Source organism: Mauremys mutica, chromosome 4 (genome assembly GCF_020497125.1).
Source record: "Mauremys mutica isolate MM-2020 ecotype Southern chromosome 4, ASM2049712v1, whole genome shotgun sequence".
Lineage (NCBI taxonomy): Eukaryota > Metazoa > Chordata > Testudines > Geoemydidae > Mauremys > Mauremys mutica.
This window is the reverse complement of record NC_059075.1, coordinates 119,576,463-119,592,868: the sequence shown is the minus strand read 5'-3', so window position 1 is coordinate 119,592,868 and position 16,406 is coordinate 119,576,463. Positions and strand designations below refer to the sequence as shown.

General features: G+C 50.2%; 1 protein-coding gene across 11 annotated transcripts in view; it reads left to right on the top strand.

The window, feature by feature from the left end:
- MYRF (myelin regulatory factor) overlaps positions 1 to 16,406 on the top strand; it is a 142,965-nt gene that overhangs the window by 75,701 nt on the left and 50,858 nt on the right. For 10 of the 11 annotated variants that reach the window (XM_045016204.1, XM_045016212.1, XM_045016209.1 and 7 more), the window contains 2 exons: positions 608 to 943; positions 4,538 to 4,599. In XM_045016204.1, the coding sequence (XP_044872139.1) occupies positions 608 to 943; positions 4,538 to 4,599 (398 nt within the window). Of the gene's footprint in view, positions 1 to 607; positions 944 to 4,537; positions 4,600 to 4,845; positions 5,008 to 16,406 lie in introns of those variants that run through there. The other variant, XM_045016213.1, reaches the window with a different exon arrangement.

The following is a 16,406-nucleotide window of genomic DNA, read 5'->3' as shown; positions in this document are numbered from 1 at the left end:
GGGTACACTGACTTCACAGGGGAGAAGAAGGGCACTCACCACAGGAGGGAGGCTGCAGTCCCTGTTGATGCTGGCAGAGGGGCACGGACCTGTTGGGACGGGAGGTGATGTCCTGTTCCCAGCAGGTGTTTGTCACACTGGGCTGAGTGGAGCCTCTCAGCACATCTGGCAAAGTAAGCAGGGTTGGGTTTGGTCAGTCTTTGCCTGGGAGCCCTCAGAGGAAGACCCGGGTGGTGTAATGGGGCCTGAATCAAGGCCACAGCATGGGGCAAATGGGAAGTGAGCGGCTGGAGTGGCCACTTTCCCCAGGAGTTGAAGAACTGAGGTCATGGGCAGTTGTAGCTTTTAAAGATCCATGAGCAACATTAGGTTTGTATCCCTTGTCCTGGGAGATTACGTTCCGCCTCCCTCCATCCCCCCCGCCAGTAGCAGCTAGATACTCACCCTTCTTCCGCTCCCCACCTGAGCCCCGGGGTGCAGTTTTGCTGGTGCCATTGGGTTTGCTGGTGCCGTCGGGTGGGCATGTGAGTGGGAGCAGAAGGGCTGCATGGCTGGCGAAAGGTGCAATACGTATACACTGCTGAGGTTCTTGACTTCTCTCCCACAGCTGCTTCCCGGACATCCCTGCCTCAGCCAGCTACGCACACACCCAGCCTTCCGGCTCTGCCTCTGTCAGCGCTCCTGTTGCCAGCTCCATTTCCAGTGTCGCTCATGTGACCAACCCAGCTTCCAGTGGTGCCCTCCATCTCTGTCCCCCAGGCAGCCAAGGCCCGGTCCGTCATGGTCCTCTTTTGGCCAACCCCTGTGGACCCAGCTACAGTGCTCACCTCAACTGCAATAACAACAATGGCATGGTGGTGCCCAAGGGGTACCTCAGTGGCCACTGCCTGAATAACGTGGTCCCTCCAATCAAATCGGAGCCCAAGGCCTCCTATGCACCTGGGTAAGTGTGGCTGAAGCAGGGAGGAGGGGTGGGGAGAGTTTCTCCACCTGGAGGTGATTATACATAAGGAACTCTGAGGCCTGCTGTTGTTTATCCCACAAACCTTCCGGTGCCTAAACATTGATTGAGGTGCTTAGTTATTGGTGCTGGAGTTTGAGAGCGTTGGCTGTGGCCTTCGTGCCAGTGACGTGCATTGGGCTAGATGGAATAGTAACGTCCCGTATGAGAGCAGATGGCATTAAAGCCAGGGCCTGCGGGGGCCAAAGAGATTCATGGAACACAGAGCAGAAGGCTCTGTGAGTGAATGATGGGAAAAATTTTTAGTATCTCAGGCAGGAACAGGGGGATATTTGGAATCCATTCCAGATTGAGAAAATCCTCATTCCAGGATCTCCCTGGGGCTATCCCAGGTGAAAGGTGGTAGCCAACTTAGAGAAAAAGATATGGAGTCTGGTGTCTCAAATACCTTGGATTGGTATTTGATATCTCTCACTCTGTGTAGGAAGGAGATAGACCCTGGGCTGGATTTGCATCCACTTGCAATGGACTCTAGGCTTGCCCCCTGCAAAGAGTGGGAGGACTGAGTTTCTGTATCTCTGGTAGACTGAACATGTAGCCCCAGGAGGAGAAAGTGCACCCAGGGAGATGCTGCGATTCCTGTTCTCTGGGCAGGTGTCTACCTCAGTGGGCAAGGATGGGCCTGCCATGGCAGGCTGGGGTCAGAGGGAACTGTGGCAATGCCAGGCCAGCGATTGCTCTGCTGGGTGAGCAGGAGAGCGCAGCCGTTGGTAGAGAGAGGACTGCTGTGCCATGCTGGGCAGGAACGGGGCTCAGGCTGTCTTGGTGGGCAGGGTGGGGATTGCCCCAGAGAGTGAGACATAGATGGAGACAATTCTCTCCGTGCCATAGCTCCCAGAGGTGAGAGAAGGAGCTCGCCACACACGCTAGTTACATACATTTAATTCCTGGCAGCAGTTAGTCCCTAGTCCCCTGCTAGGAGGAGCACCACAGCTTCTCCCTTCCCCTGACTCTTTCAAGGGTGCTGCTGGGGAGATCCTTTCCTCACCGCTCGCAGAGGAAGACTCCAGAGGAGTCAGTCAGACGCGATGGAAATCAATAGTACCACATCCCTCGCTCAGCGTGGCCACCCAGCAGTCTGGCATCACCCACCCCCCGCTGCATGACCCGCGCCAGTGTGCCCCACTGTGTTACATTTGCAGCCATCTCCTTCCTCTTTGGAATTGGTGGGTGTCGGGTGCGGAGGCCCAGACCAGGACGGAGTCCAGGTTTTGTGCATGTCTGTGAATTTCATGTTCTCCTCTGCCTCACCCTGTCTAGTGATGCCAATAAGGAGAATATCATCAAGATTCCACCTTGGTGTAATTCCACTGAGGCCGTTGGGTTGGGTTTGGCCCATTGGAGGGACTTGGAAAGATCCTCATGAATGAGGCAGAATAGAGAAAATCACCGATTGTGTCCATTGCCGTTGGATTCCCAGTCTGGGGGAGGACAAGGAGGTTTCCCATGAGACAAACAGCCGGACAGGGGCCATTCCTAGGGGCTGTCGGTCATGTTAGGGGCCATCCTGCAGGATGCTTCCAGTTGTTTAGTCTAGTAAGGACCCGTTCTGTCCATGCCCTCGGCTAAGATGGCCAACCAGGCAAATAGAGCCATGGCTTGTGCGATGGGGACACGTGCTCACCAGGAGCTGGGCCCTCCAGCCCATTGAATGGCAGTTGGAGAGTGACGACTTTGGGTCTCTAATAACCTCGGCTTTGGTCACACTGGAGGCTTGAGAGTCTGTCTCCCAGTCCCCGAGTTGGGGCCCCAGTGGAGCCAGTGTCCTAGAGGTGACTCCATACCCTACCCAGTTCCCCAGCCTTGGGGGGACCATTGTGACAAAAGGCACAAGGAAGTAGCTGAATTGGGTCCTGAGATGACTTTGCAACAACTCTGGTTTGGTTTCCGTTATCTCATTGCAATATTCTTGCCCTTCTCCCCACCCCAAAGGCACATTAGGCTTGGTCTGGACGTAGCTGTGTCCATCACGGGTGTGAAAAGTCCACACCCTGGAGCACCGGAGTTATGCTGACCTAATCCTCGGCGTGGATGCAGCGAGGTCAAGGGAAGAATGCTTTTGTTGAGGTGGCGACTGTCATTCTGGGAGGCGGTGTTCCTATAGTGATAAAAAAAATCCCTTCCATCACTACGCTACCGGGTTATGCTGGTGTTAGTCCCTGTAGTGTCAACATACCTTGAGTCTGCTCATGTCTGCTCCCCCCACCCAAGCCTGCATATTGGCACCTGGGCCGTTAAGATCAGCTGGGACTCTGGAGCTAGATTTGTTTATCCAGGGGCAGGACGTTCTCTGGAACTTACTCCAATGGAGACCAAGTCTTTTGACCTGTCGGGCACGCTACACGGCATGTCTGTTTTCCCAGGCTGTCTCTGAGGGTAACTGGGGAGGAGCTGTTTAGCTTTCCATGAAGGGCTGGGAGTCCTGGAAAGCTGAAGTTGGATCAAACTGGATTTTTTGGTGTGTGGTTTTTAAATGACTGACGTGTCCGTGTGCAGGGAGCCTGTGTTTAGCCTCATGGTATAAGGCAAAATAAATAGAGGATAACTCAACAGATCACTCCCCTGCTGCCCAACTGCCCCATAGCACACAGGAAGTTCCTTGTCAATCCTTTTATCCCCAGACATGGTGCGTTTGGTGAGGCCAATAGTTTCCTATTCATATTTGGTTCCCTTTTGCAGAGTTAGGGCCAGATTCTGCTCTTGGTGCCGCTGGTGTAAATCCAGAGGAACTCCATTGACCTCTGTGGGCGCTGCTCCGGATTTCCCCAGGTGTGAGTGAAAGCAGAATCTGGCCCTCAGCCTCACAGCCTTCGCTTTCATGCATCAGATCCCCGGAACAGAGCCAGGCTCCCCTATTTATTCAGGGTGAAATCAGTGATCTTTTTCTGGGGAACAGATACATTTCTGTTTGGCTTCTTTTAACTGGACCTGAGCTGCAAAGAGAAGACTCTGATTAGCAGGTGAACAAAATGGCTGTGAAATGAAATGCCTATACATACAATCAAAGGAGGTACTGTGCAGGGGTGCTGATGGCTGCTGCAGTGCCAGTCTCTTCCAGCAGGAGGCACTGTAGCAAATGTTCTCAGCGCGGAGTTCTGGGCCCAGCAAGAGATGCATCAGGGAGTCGTGCAGGGGCTCTGGCTGTGCAAGGCTTTCAGCTACTCCAGTCCCAGCCTGAGGCGATGTAGGTAATGGTGTGTGGAGGGGCTAGCTGGGAGCTGTGGCTGTAGGGAGCTGGGGCAGAAGAGCTGACTGCGGGGCAGCTAATGGCTATTTCAGTCCCAGTCTCTGTTGGTAGTAGGGAGTGTTGTAAGGATGGGGCAGGAGAGCTGGGTGTGGGCTCTGGTGCCAGCCTCTGCCAGCAGGAGTCTCTGTGGGCAGTGGGGTTAGCCATGGTACCGTTTGAATGGGTTTTATCTTAGAGTGTGGAAGTCACAGTGAGCAAACTGAAAGGCTTGGTTTTGCTGGAAGCTGGTTTGCAGTGACCTTCTTTTCTCTTTCTCCATTGCTCTCCAGCACTTTACCCGACTCTCCCCCGGACTCTGGATCAGAAGCCTACTCCCCCCAGCAGGTGAATGGTAAGTGCTTAAAAAAAAAAAAAAAAAAAAAAAAGCCCAAACCTCCCAGCCTCCCCCCTCTTTGTTTTATGAAAGTGGTTGGCTCTGAAATCTTTATCAGACGGGAAAAACAGACGGCTGCAATACGTGGAGAGATTATCAGTTAGTAAATATCCCTAGACTTTCACCTATTGTTCTCCGGCTAGTCTTTGGAAGGGGGGGAGTGAGAGGGAACGGGAGAGGGGGAGGAAGTGCGGATCCACACACACACAGCGCGGAAGAGAGAGACTCGTACCCAGGCAGGGTGTGAAATGGAGTCTGTGAGCCTCCGTTTGCTGGCGTCCATGGTGGGGGTGTGAGCCAGGGCGCGCGCGCCTCCTGGAAATGAAGCCCAACTTGTGGAGACACTAATGAACTCGCCGTTTAGTGGTAAGTTATTGCTGAGCCTTTTCCTGCCCTCTGAGGAGCCCCACTGGTCTGAGGGGGGCATCTCTCTGCCTCCCTTCTGCATAGGGCGGGGGGGAACTTGGGGCCCCTCCCAGAGATGATTGTTTTCCCCTGGAAGGCGGGGTCAGGGCCATTCTGTCCCACTTGGCTTGGTGTAGGCTGGGGGAGGTGGGTGGATGTTGTTTGGTCCCAATGGTGACGCTCCCCATGCCTCGATGGCAGCACTCGGAGAGCCTGGCCGGGTGGGTGAGAGGGTGGGAGGGGAAGGGAGCATGTCAGCTTCCCCGCCTCCCCACAGTTGCACCCTTTTCCAGGCTGCAACCCAGTCCATGCTGGGAACGGCTCCTTCTCTTTTCTCTATGGAAGAGGTCAAGAGTTCTGTTTATCTTACTAAAAAAATCCCTGGAATTCCTCCTGGCCCTTCCTTAAATATAACAAAGAGGCCGGGCTACTCACCGCAGGGAGGGCAGATTTCCCTCACTGCCAGAGCAGCAGCACCTTCGCCTCAAGAGAACAGAAGAAGAGGCGGCTACGGAGAACCCGTCTCGATAGGCTCACTTTCCATAAGGGAGGAATCAAACCCTTCAACCTCATTTTGCCCTGGATTTGGCAGAAGCTGGCTCCTCAGCGAGACTATGGGGCCCGGTTTTGGTGCATGTTTCAGTAATTGACTTGGCCTCTTCCCCTGCCAGAGGGTTAGAAGCATTTGAAAAACAGAGAGAACTGTTCCCTTGAGACGCAGATTACATAAGGGCTGCCATACTGGATCACGCCAGGGTCCATCTTCCCCAGTGTCCTGTCTCTGACAGTGGCCCATACCAGAGCTTCACAGGGAATGTACAGAAGAGGGTAGTGATCCACCCCGTCTTACACTCCCGGCTTCTGTTAGTCAGAGGTTTAGGGTTGCCTTGAGCATGGGGTTGTATCTCTCACCATTTTGGCTAGTAGCCATTGGTGGTCTTATCCTCCATGAATTTATCTAGTTCTTTTTTGAACCAGTTAAACTTTTGGCCATCACAACATCCATTGGCAACAAATTCCACAGGCTTGTTGTGGGTCATGTGGAAAAAGTACTTCCCCTTATTTGCATTAAACCTGCTGCCTATTAATTTCATTGGGTGACCCCTAGTTTTTGTATTGTGTGAAAGAGTAAATAACACTTCTCTGTTCATTTTTTCCACACCATTCATGATTTTACAGACCTCTATTGTATCCCCTTCAGTCATCTCTTTTCTAAGATGAATAGCCCTAATTCTTTTTAGTCTCTGTTCATATGGAAGTTGTTGATAATCTTTGTTGACCTTTTCGGAACCAGAACTGGACACAGTATTTAAGGTGTGAACACACCGAGGATTTATATCGTGGCATTATGATATTTTCTTTTTTATCTTCTATTCCTCTCCTAATGGTTCGTAACATATTGTTAGGGTTTTTTCACTACTGTTGAGCATTGAGCAGAAGTTTTTAGAGAAATATCCATGGTGACTCCAAGATCTTTTTCTTGGGTGGTAACAACTAATTTAGAACCCATCATTGTGTGTATATATAGTTGGGATTATGTTTTTCCAGTGTGCATTATTTTGCACTTATCAACATTGAATTTCATCTGCCATTTTATTGCCCAGTCACCCAGTTTTGTGAGATCTCTTTGTAACTCCTTTTTGTCAGCTCTGGACTTAACTATCTTGAATAATTTTGTGTTGTCTACATACTTTGCCACTTCACTGTTCACATCCCTTTGCAGATCTTAATGAATATGTTGAACAGCACGATCCTCAGTACAGATCCTTGGGAGACCCTGCTGTTCACCTCTCTTCATTGTGAAAACTGACTATTCCTATCCTTCGTTTCCTATCTTTCAACTAGTTACTGATCCATAAAAGGACTTTCCCTCTTATCCCCTGGCTGCTTAGTTTCCTTAAGAGCCTTTGGTGAGGAACCTTGTCAAAAGCTTTCTGAAAATCCAAGTACACTATATCCACTGGATCACCCTTCGCCATGTGTTTATTTACACCCTCAAAGGATTCTATTAGATTGGTGAGGCATGATTTCTCTTTACAAAATTTGTGTTGACTTTTCCCCAACACGTTGTATTCACCTGTGTGTTTGATAATTCTGTTCTTTAATATAGTTTCAACCAATTTACCCAGTACTGAAGTTAGGCTCACTGGCCCATAATTGCCAGGATCCCTTCTGGAGCCTTTTTAAAAAATTGACATTACATTAGCTACTTTCTAGGCATCTGGTATAGGGGCCGATTTCAGTGTAGTATGTAGGTTATATATGACAGTTCTGCAATTTTCATATTTGAGACCCTTCAGAATTCTGAGGAGAATATCATTTGTTTAATTTATCAATTAATTACTGTTTAATTTATGAGTTTGTTCTAAAATCTCTTCTTCTGATGTATCAATTTGGGACAGCACTTCAGATTTGTTACCTACATCACAGCTATTCTTTTTGGGTATCCCCCCCACCCTGTCCAGTGAAGACTGGTGCAAAGAATTCATTTATCTTCCCAGAGTGCTCCTTTAACACCTTTGCCATCTAGTGGCCCCACTGGCAGGCTTCCTGCTTCGGGTGTACTTAACACAAATGTTATTGTTAGTTTTTGCATCTTCAGCAAGTTGCTTCTCAAATCCTTTCTTGGCCTGCTGTATTATACTTTTACATTTTACTTGCCTGCGTTCATGCTCCTTCCTATTTTTCTCATTAGGATTTGACTTGCAGATTTTAAAAGAACCTTTTCGTCTGTAACTGTCACCATTACTCTTCTGTTCAGCCATGATGGGATTCTTTTGGTCCTCCTAATGTCCTTTTTTAAATTTGGGAGTAGACTTTTAATCTGAGCCTCTATTATGGTATTTTTAAGTAGCCTACATGCTGCTTGCAGGCATTCTACCCTTGTGACCGCCCTTTTTAATTTTCATCGAACTAGTGTCCCCAGTCTTGTATAGTTCCCCTTTTTAAAGTTAAATGTCACTGGGGTGGGGCTTTTTTATGTTTCCCCCCCTACAAGGATGTTAAATTTAATTCACTATGGTCACTATTACCAAGCGGTTCTGCTATATTCACCTTTTGGACCAGATCCTGTGCTCCACTTAGGACTAAATCAAGAACTCTTGTGGGTTCCAGGGCTAACAGCTCCACAATGGAGCCCAGAGATTCTATTCTCCTGGGATATGGCTGGAATAGCACATACACTGTAACTGGCTCCATATTCCCCCTTCGGTGCTTTGTCAGTGGTGTGATTTACCCCCATTAATGCTTCTGAATTGACCACACCACAAAGACCGGAGTGGTTCCAGTGGGCTATCTCAATAGCTCTCAAGCTGTGCTCCTCAGAGCACTTCCAGGGGGGTTATGGAGCTTCTCTCACAATCAGGAAACATCTCACTGTCTCCAAGTGCTGATCCAGCCCAGGACTCTTCTGGGGTTTCCAGAGACTTTGTCAATTAACTGGACTGAAAAACACCTAGCCCCTCCCTGCACAGCTGGGTCATGCTGTTATTTGTCAGGGGTTTCATTGGTGTAAATTCAGTAACAATGGGCATCAAAATTGGAGGGGGAGAGGAGCAAGCTGCAGAGTGACCTGGCAGGATTGGAGCCAGGTGCGGGTAGGTGTCGGGAAGGCAGCAAGGGGAGATTCAGAACTAATCAGTGTAAAGCCCTGCACCCCAGTAGAGGCAGTAAACACTGAAGATACACTGCGTAATGGGATGTAACCAGTCACCTCACCCATCACATGGAAGTGAGTTTAGTGTCCCTTGTCCCTTCACTCCTGCGTACTGTCCCTTTTCCATGCATCCTAGCCCTGTGGCTTTGGGACATGGGCAAACAGGAGCCTGGCCCCCATTGGAGCTCGATTTTTAGGAAGTGACCAAAATATGGGAAAGTTTGTGACCCCCTGATCGTCCGAAGGATATTTCTAATCGTCCTCTTTTTCTTCCTCCCCTCTGGGGCAGTGACAGGGAAATGGGCCATGCTCAGACACCCCTCTGGTGCAGCCACAAGGGAGCATCTTGGTTTATAACACAAGTCTCTCCAGTGCTGCTGCAGAGACCCCTTGTGCGCAGCCTCAGTGGAACACACTGATATCACATGCGTAGAAAATCTTGTGCTGTTACGAAAACCTGTTTGAAGGAAAAGGGTCCAGTTTGGTGACACACAAGCCTCCCCTCTCCCTAGGCTCTCTCTCCATGGAAGGGTTCTGGGCAGCTCAGTTAATTTTTCCAGGCATCCCGATTCCTATTAAGAAAGTTTTGGACTCGTCAGGCAATGCCATGCAAAGGGCCTAACCAGTTCCCAGGCCTGGTCTCTCCCCATTGCAAGTTGCCTGGACTTTGCTCCATTCTGCCACCAGGGAGCCCGCTGGTGCTCAAGCCTCATTTCCCCCTAATGTTAGGGGTTGAGAGGTGCTTGGACCTCATCTGGCCCCTAGCCAGAAGCAGCCTGTCTAGCTCTTGTGAGCAATCTCCACTCCCTTCTCGGGTGCATATAGAGGGGCAGTGCTGCGGGGCAGGGAGGGGGGCATGTATCAAATATGCTTGCGAAGCTTACCCTGACCTATAGCACAGACTGGGTCTGCTAGCAACTCCTTCCGTGTCACAGCTAGAGTCCTCCTCTCCTTGCCTCTTCTCACTGAGCGAGCCCCACCAGAGCAGTACCCGTCTGCCTCACTCACATCTAGTACCGTCCGCGATTCTCACGTCATCTGCTGATGACCAACGCTTTGCTTCCTCTGCTGGTGTCATGAAAGAATCCCCTAATCTGGCTGGCCTGAAGCCCAATGTGAATGAATCCTTAGGCTGGCCTTTTGCAGGTTCCATGTTCGGGCAGGTGGGGTGGGGAAGGGAACCTCTCGCTGCATTTAAAACACCTGCAAACTGACCGCTTCTCCACGTCCCAGTGTTGAGTGCTGGGATCCAGTCATTCCCTTGTGCAGGGAGAGCATAGTGCCCCCTGAGAGATCTGAAATCGCAGACTAACGCCCCCCACGTTCCCCAAACACACCCTATCGCTAAGTTAGGCAAAAGCCTGTGTAAACAGACAAGGTTTGCCTTGCGTCTGGGTCAGCGGACTCCGGTTTTGTTGGCTTACGGGGAGAAAGCGAGTTTGAGTTGAGAGGGCTACAAGCTTCTCTCAGACATGGAAATCTAGGGCCTGTTCGCTCGAGGGCCTCAGCTGAGCTCAGCCCTGCTAGTGGTGTAATGAGGCAGGAGGTCAGAGCCCACAAGCAGGGTTTGTGGTGATTTCCTCCAACCTAGAAAACCCAGGTGTGTGGGGTTTTGTGTTTTTTTTTTTTTCTTTCTTTCTTTCTTTCTATGAAAGAAAAATCAGTCCCAGCTCACCTCCTGGAAAACCCCAGGAAAACCCATGGAGGTTTTATGAAGAAGTGAGGCACCAAACACAGACTCTGTGATTTGCTTCATAAGCATGTTTAGCACTCAACAGGTAAAGGCAGGCTATGCCCAGATTGAAAGCCTACTGTTCTGTAAGTAGAATACAGCATCCAACCCCGCCATCTTCCAGCTGGGTAGGCCTGCCACTCGGTTCCAACTGCCTTTAGCTCCCGATACACTTTTACCAATGTACTTGCTTTCTCAGTGCCTAGCTTATTATGAAGTCTTGACCAAACCAATCTGAATATGCTAAACGCCTGCTCTGTCAGGGCTGCGCTGGTTGGACTGGAGTTTGCAGGTCTTTTCAAAATGGATAATAATCTGAATTCAATGGGTTATGTCTTCCATTATTTTGCATCCACATATTCCCACCATGTTGACACAATGAACTGTAGTGCAACCGCCTTCACAAACGTAGATTTAGGGGAGTAATCTGGATCTTCAGCTGTAAATTCTAAAAGGGAAAGGAAGGGACTCAATATGATGTTCCATCACCTAATTCTAAGCAATAATGCCTAGCTCTTATCAAGCCCATTTTGTGGGTAGATCTCTCAGTGGTTTACAAAGGTGGTCAGCGTCATTATACCTATTTTACAAATGGAGAAACTGAGGCACAGAGAGCTGAAGTGAATTGCCCAAGGTTACCCAACAGGCCGCTGGCTGAGCTGGGAATAGCATGCAGGTCTCCTGATTCTCATTCTAGTGCTCTATCTGCTAGGCCCCACTGCCTCCCATACCTCTATGCTTTAAGCCTCCTTTTCCTGTTCTGGGCTTGCCTGATGAACCTACGTATCTGGGATCTGTCACTTTGGCGAAGTATCCAAAATGTTCCATAGCTTCTCGGACTTGCTTTTCAGTTTTGTCCTAGTGTGGTTTCAGTTCTTTGTTATTTAGATCAAGTTAGATTTTCCTGAATGGCAGCAGTAGCATCGTCTGCCTGTATTCCATCAAATTCCACTTAAACCTTATTGAGTTGCTTTTTGTGAGCCTAGTGCCTGTCTGTAGAATCCCTTGTGCAAACGACATGAAATGTTTTGATCTAAGTCCTGCTCTTACTCAGTGTACACACTATAATGGTTATAATTGGTTGCAAATGTAACATAGGGAGAGAGCCTCAGATGGCATAACTTGGTGGCACACCACTGAAGTCAGAGGAACTGCACAGATTTCCACCAGCTGACAGTCTGGCCTGCGGGGTTCTGAGCCTTCTGCCAAGAATCATAGGGAAGCTGAGGCATCAGTCCCCCGTTTCCGGTCAGCCAGATGTGAGGATGCTGGCAGTTGCAGGACAATGTGTGAATTTCCACCCTGTGCTTTCGGTGTTACTTATTTCCCAAAGAGGTTTAATTAGTGTGCTGGACACCCCATGTCTGCATCCGACCAGTTGTAGCATCATGTTGTTTTATTTTCATTGTCTGAGCACATGGTAGAGTGCTCCTGGTCATACTTCGTTCTCCATCCTTGCACAGCATCCTCACCAACTTGGATACCATATTCTTTGGTTTTCTTCTTGGTTGAAGAAGCAAGAGAATTAAGCCAGAACACAGGTTTGCCTGTGTATATATACTTGTAGCCATTAACAGACCATTTCTTGTGTTTGACCATCTTGCATTAATGTCAATGTTGATTCTTTTAGTTCTTCCTCTGTTTCTTCTTCTACTTCTCATAATGGAGGAGTTTAAATCTGCCTGGAGGAGGAGTAGCCATGGGGCAAGAGTTTCAATCATTTATTTAAATTGGTTGCTTTGTGCTGCAAAGAGGATGGTGAGGGTAGCTCTCAGGTGGTCTTCAGTTGTAGCCCCATGCAGAGCGCATGGCAGCAGTCCGTTCTGGAAGTGAGCAAGGCGCTGAAGATTGTAGCAAGGTCTCTTCTAAGAAATGGCTGCAATTTTCCTGCCACAGATGAACCTGTGAATCCAGGAACAACCAAAGGGCCAGTAATACCTTTCAACTGCAAACTTCTGTGACAAAAGGTGGATGTGCCCCCTCACTAATGGGGACAGTCCCTAACCATATTATTTGGTCACTTCCACCAGCCAGTGAGCAATGTGTCCATTTTATACAGTTTGTGCTGCCTAGGGGTCACCTTCCTTCAAGCCCCTGTCTTGGCCAAGTCCAGGGAAAGCACAGGGACCTCTATATTGAAGTGCAATTATAAAGTGATGCCTGTCATTCACATAACTAACTACTGCCCCTGCTCACCGCGTCTCCAGTATCCTCGCATATCCGTTGCTCAGGAGGGACGTATGATTGGGAGGGGGGGGGAGAAACCCTTGATTACCAGGGAAACTATGAGCAAGATCATCAATGTAGGCAGCTGGTATTGTGTTCTGTGTATTTACCCTTCTGGTGTTTGAGCCTTTGGAGTTCATGTTTTCAAACTTTTCTCGGCAACCCCAAGAACTAGAAACTTACCTTTTGTTTACAATGAAAGCTGTGACTTTCACATCTTCACAGGGCTCCAGGATCTGGGGCTTTAAGAAGATCATCAAATATCACTTGACTTGCAGTTCAGAGTTGGCGACACTGCTTCAACCTCAAGCTGAAGTATGTAGTGCCGCTCCTTAATATTCAAGTATTATTGTTACCTAGTATCATCAGAGATATAGTAATTCAGGTTAAGGATAGAGAGCTCCAGTCAAAACCCTGATCCAAATGTCATATCTGGGACCCAAATCCAGTTAGGATTTATTTAATTCCTAGACCTTTCTTCCAGATTTTTACTGTTTTCTGGCACTAAAAAATGACCTTTGGGGCTAAAATTTCTCATGCCTTTTTTCATCTCCCATGTAAATTTTTTTTTGCAGGGTGGAGTTGGGGTCTCCAGAGATTAATGTATGAAAAAGAAGGGGTTTCACCAGCTCACAGCTGTTCCCAATACTTCTGTTTTGCTCTCAGACGCCTTCAAATTGGCTTCATGTTAGAAACTTCCACCTTTCCTTGGGCCTTATTTCTTAATGTATTGCACTGGGATGCATTTGACTTAGGATCAGTCCAGCTGAATGTTTGAAGCCTAGGGATGCTCTTCTTTCTAATAGGGTAAGGGTCTGCTGCTGCAAACAAGTACTACCGGACTGTGAGGAGACCCATTAACTGCAGTGAGATTGCTTGCATCGGTATGTAGTGTACTGGGTAGGGAGTGTTTGCAGGTTAAGGTGTAAGGCCTTGATCTTGCCAGGAGCTCCATGTGGACACAGGATTTTGCTTGTGTGGAATTTGTTCCTGGATTGGGGCCTGTGGTGGGGGCAGTTAGTTTGCATACACCTTCAGATGCCGCTCGTTAAACATTTATTTTGATGGCAACACAGTCAAATAAATCCAGATAGTGGCTTCATTTCAATATCTGATCCCATATATAGAAGTGGGGAGCAGGAGGGTGTATTTGAATCTCCCTTGTTTATTTAAATGTGAGGATCAAAGTCCTCTCTCTGTGTGTAAAAATGTGTATTAGTGAATTAAATGCCCACATACAAAAATCTCTCCGCTATTGCACCACTGTGGGTGAGATTTCCAACACTCAGCAGTCAACACTCAGCAGTTGGGCCAGCCTATGTCGTTGTGGTGTTACGTCTTTCTCCAGTCAGCCCCCACCCACGGCTCCCGTCCCCAGCGGCTCAGAGAGGGTCGCTCCCATGGCAAGCGTTGGCGTCAGTGGAAATGAGAGAAGCTCAGGCTGGGAGGGCAGCGTGGCTAGGAGAGGAGGTTGTGGTGGTGGTGGTGGCAATGTCAATGACTGGAGGGCGTGGGTGTGGCACGGAGAGTTGACGCTAAATATCCTGAAGCTTGTGAGGTGCTCAGATCCTGCAGTGTTGGGGGCCAGAGAAGTACCTATGATAGGCAGGAGCTGGGGAGGGCTGGTGCAATGAGGGGACTAATCTGGGCTTGCAGAGTGGTGCTGTGGGCACGGCGGGGGCTGGTGCTGGGGGCACAGCAAGTGAGATTTCCTGTGCAGCTTCTGAGTGTGCTCACAAAATCCTCGGCTGCGGCGAGGTGGCATGTGTGCTGTGACCGCTGCTTATCAGGCTGTCCGTACGCTTCTCGCTGTTACCTGACGTGCCCTCCTGCTGCTCGTCTCTTGTCTTATATTGTCAGCTCTTTGGGGAGGGGCTGTCCCTTGGCTCTGGATGTGCACAGTGCCTAGTACGACGGGGCTGTTACAACCCTCATGAGCTCTCCCAGCTGGACGCTCCCCAGGCTGCTCTTAGCTTGCTGGGCTTGGGCAGAGTTCAGCCATGCTGTCTCTCAGGTTCTGGGCTTCTAGGCACGTGCTTCAGGGGCAGACCCCTTGTCCGACACCCCTCGTGACCACACGGTCCCATTGCATAGGCCCTAGAACTAGTGCTGGCTCATCCAAGCCTCCCCAGTAGCTGCTGCGAGCTCTCCAAGTTCTGCCAAAGCAGGACCCTCTGATTTCTTTGAGGGCTCCGTGGCAGCATAAGCAGGTAACACGCAGACGCTGCGAAGGAGTTTCTCCAAGCACACATGCTCTTTTCGCATAGACAAGATAGATACAGATCTCTAGAAAAATAAAGCCTGCATGCAAATCCCTCCCTTGCCACTCCGAGAACCCTTTGGGTCTTGGACAGACCTTTCCAGAGTTCCTGGTCCTCCCAGTGTCCTTCTCCTCCCATTCAGCGTCAGGTTCTAGTGCTCTCTAAAGATGGCGGTCTGTGAGGTGGTTTGTAAAGCTGCAGTCCCCTTCGACAGGTGATCCTCCAGATTAACAACTCCTGATCTCTGTGCATTGCAGGGCCGCCCGGGGGAGGAGGAGGGGACAAGTGGGGCAATTTGCTCCAGGCCCCGGGCTCCGCAGGGGCCCCCACGAGAATGGCTGAAGCTCCCTCCCCGGCCTTACCCCGCCTCCGCCCCTCTCCCGGAGCCTCAGCGCATCCAGGAGCGTCCCTGGACAGCACTGCAGCATGGCTCCGGCAGAGCCCGAGCTCCTCCCCGCTCAGAGCGTGTGGTAAGGGGGCGGGGCTGCGAGCTCCAGGCCAAGCGGAGGGAGCTCAGGCCCCGCTGGAGCTCGCAGCCCCGCTCCCTTACCACGCGGCTCTGAGCGGGGAGGAGCTCAGGCCCTGCTGGAGCCACGCTGCAGTGCTGTTCCAGGACACTCCTGGATGGTGAGAGGGGGAGTAAGGGGCTGGGGCCCGGGGGATTGGCTAAGGGGCAGGGAGTCCCAGGGACAGTCAGAGCACAGGGAGGGGGCAGAGGTTGGGGGTGGTGGTCAGGGGACAGGGAATGGGGGGGTTAGATCGTGGGCATTCTGGGCGTCTGTCAGGACTCAGCAGGGCAGTGGATAGGGGTCAGGGGACAGGGAGCAGGGGTGGGGTCCCGGGGTGGTGGTTGGGGGGAGTCTCTGGGGGACGGTGAGGGGACAAGGAGCAGGATGGGTCAGGGATTCTGAGGGGGGGCAGGAAGTGGGTGGGGGTTGGATAGGGGTCAGGGCCAGGCTGTTTGGGAGGCACAGCCTTCCCTACCCTAAAGCTCATTTAGCAGTTTGAGGCTTGCAGAAGAGCCAAGCTGTTAGCTTTTCCATTAGGGCTGCCATCCCTTTCACTTCTCAAATGCCAAATTATAGTCTATATTTAATTTCAGTGCCATAGGGAGATTCAGGTCAGGGGAGGGTAGCTTCATTTAAAATTAGCCACTGGGGGAGGGATCACATGAGAAGAGCAATATCCTACACCACCTACCTCCATCCCAACCCTACCAAGGGAGACCCCCCCCCGCCCCACATTCCCTGAGGCTCCAGAGAGGTTAATTCAGTGGTCCTCAAACTTTCGTACTGGTGACTCCTTTCACATAGCAAACCTCTGAGTATGACCCCCCCCTTATAAATTAAAAACACTTTTTTATATATTTAACACTATTCTAAATGCTGGAGGCAAAGCAGGGTTTGAGGTGGAGGCTGACAGCTCATGACCCCCAGTAATAACCTCGTGACCCCCTGAGGGGTCCTGACCCCCAGTTTGAGAACCC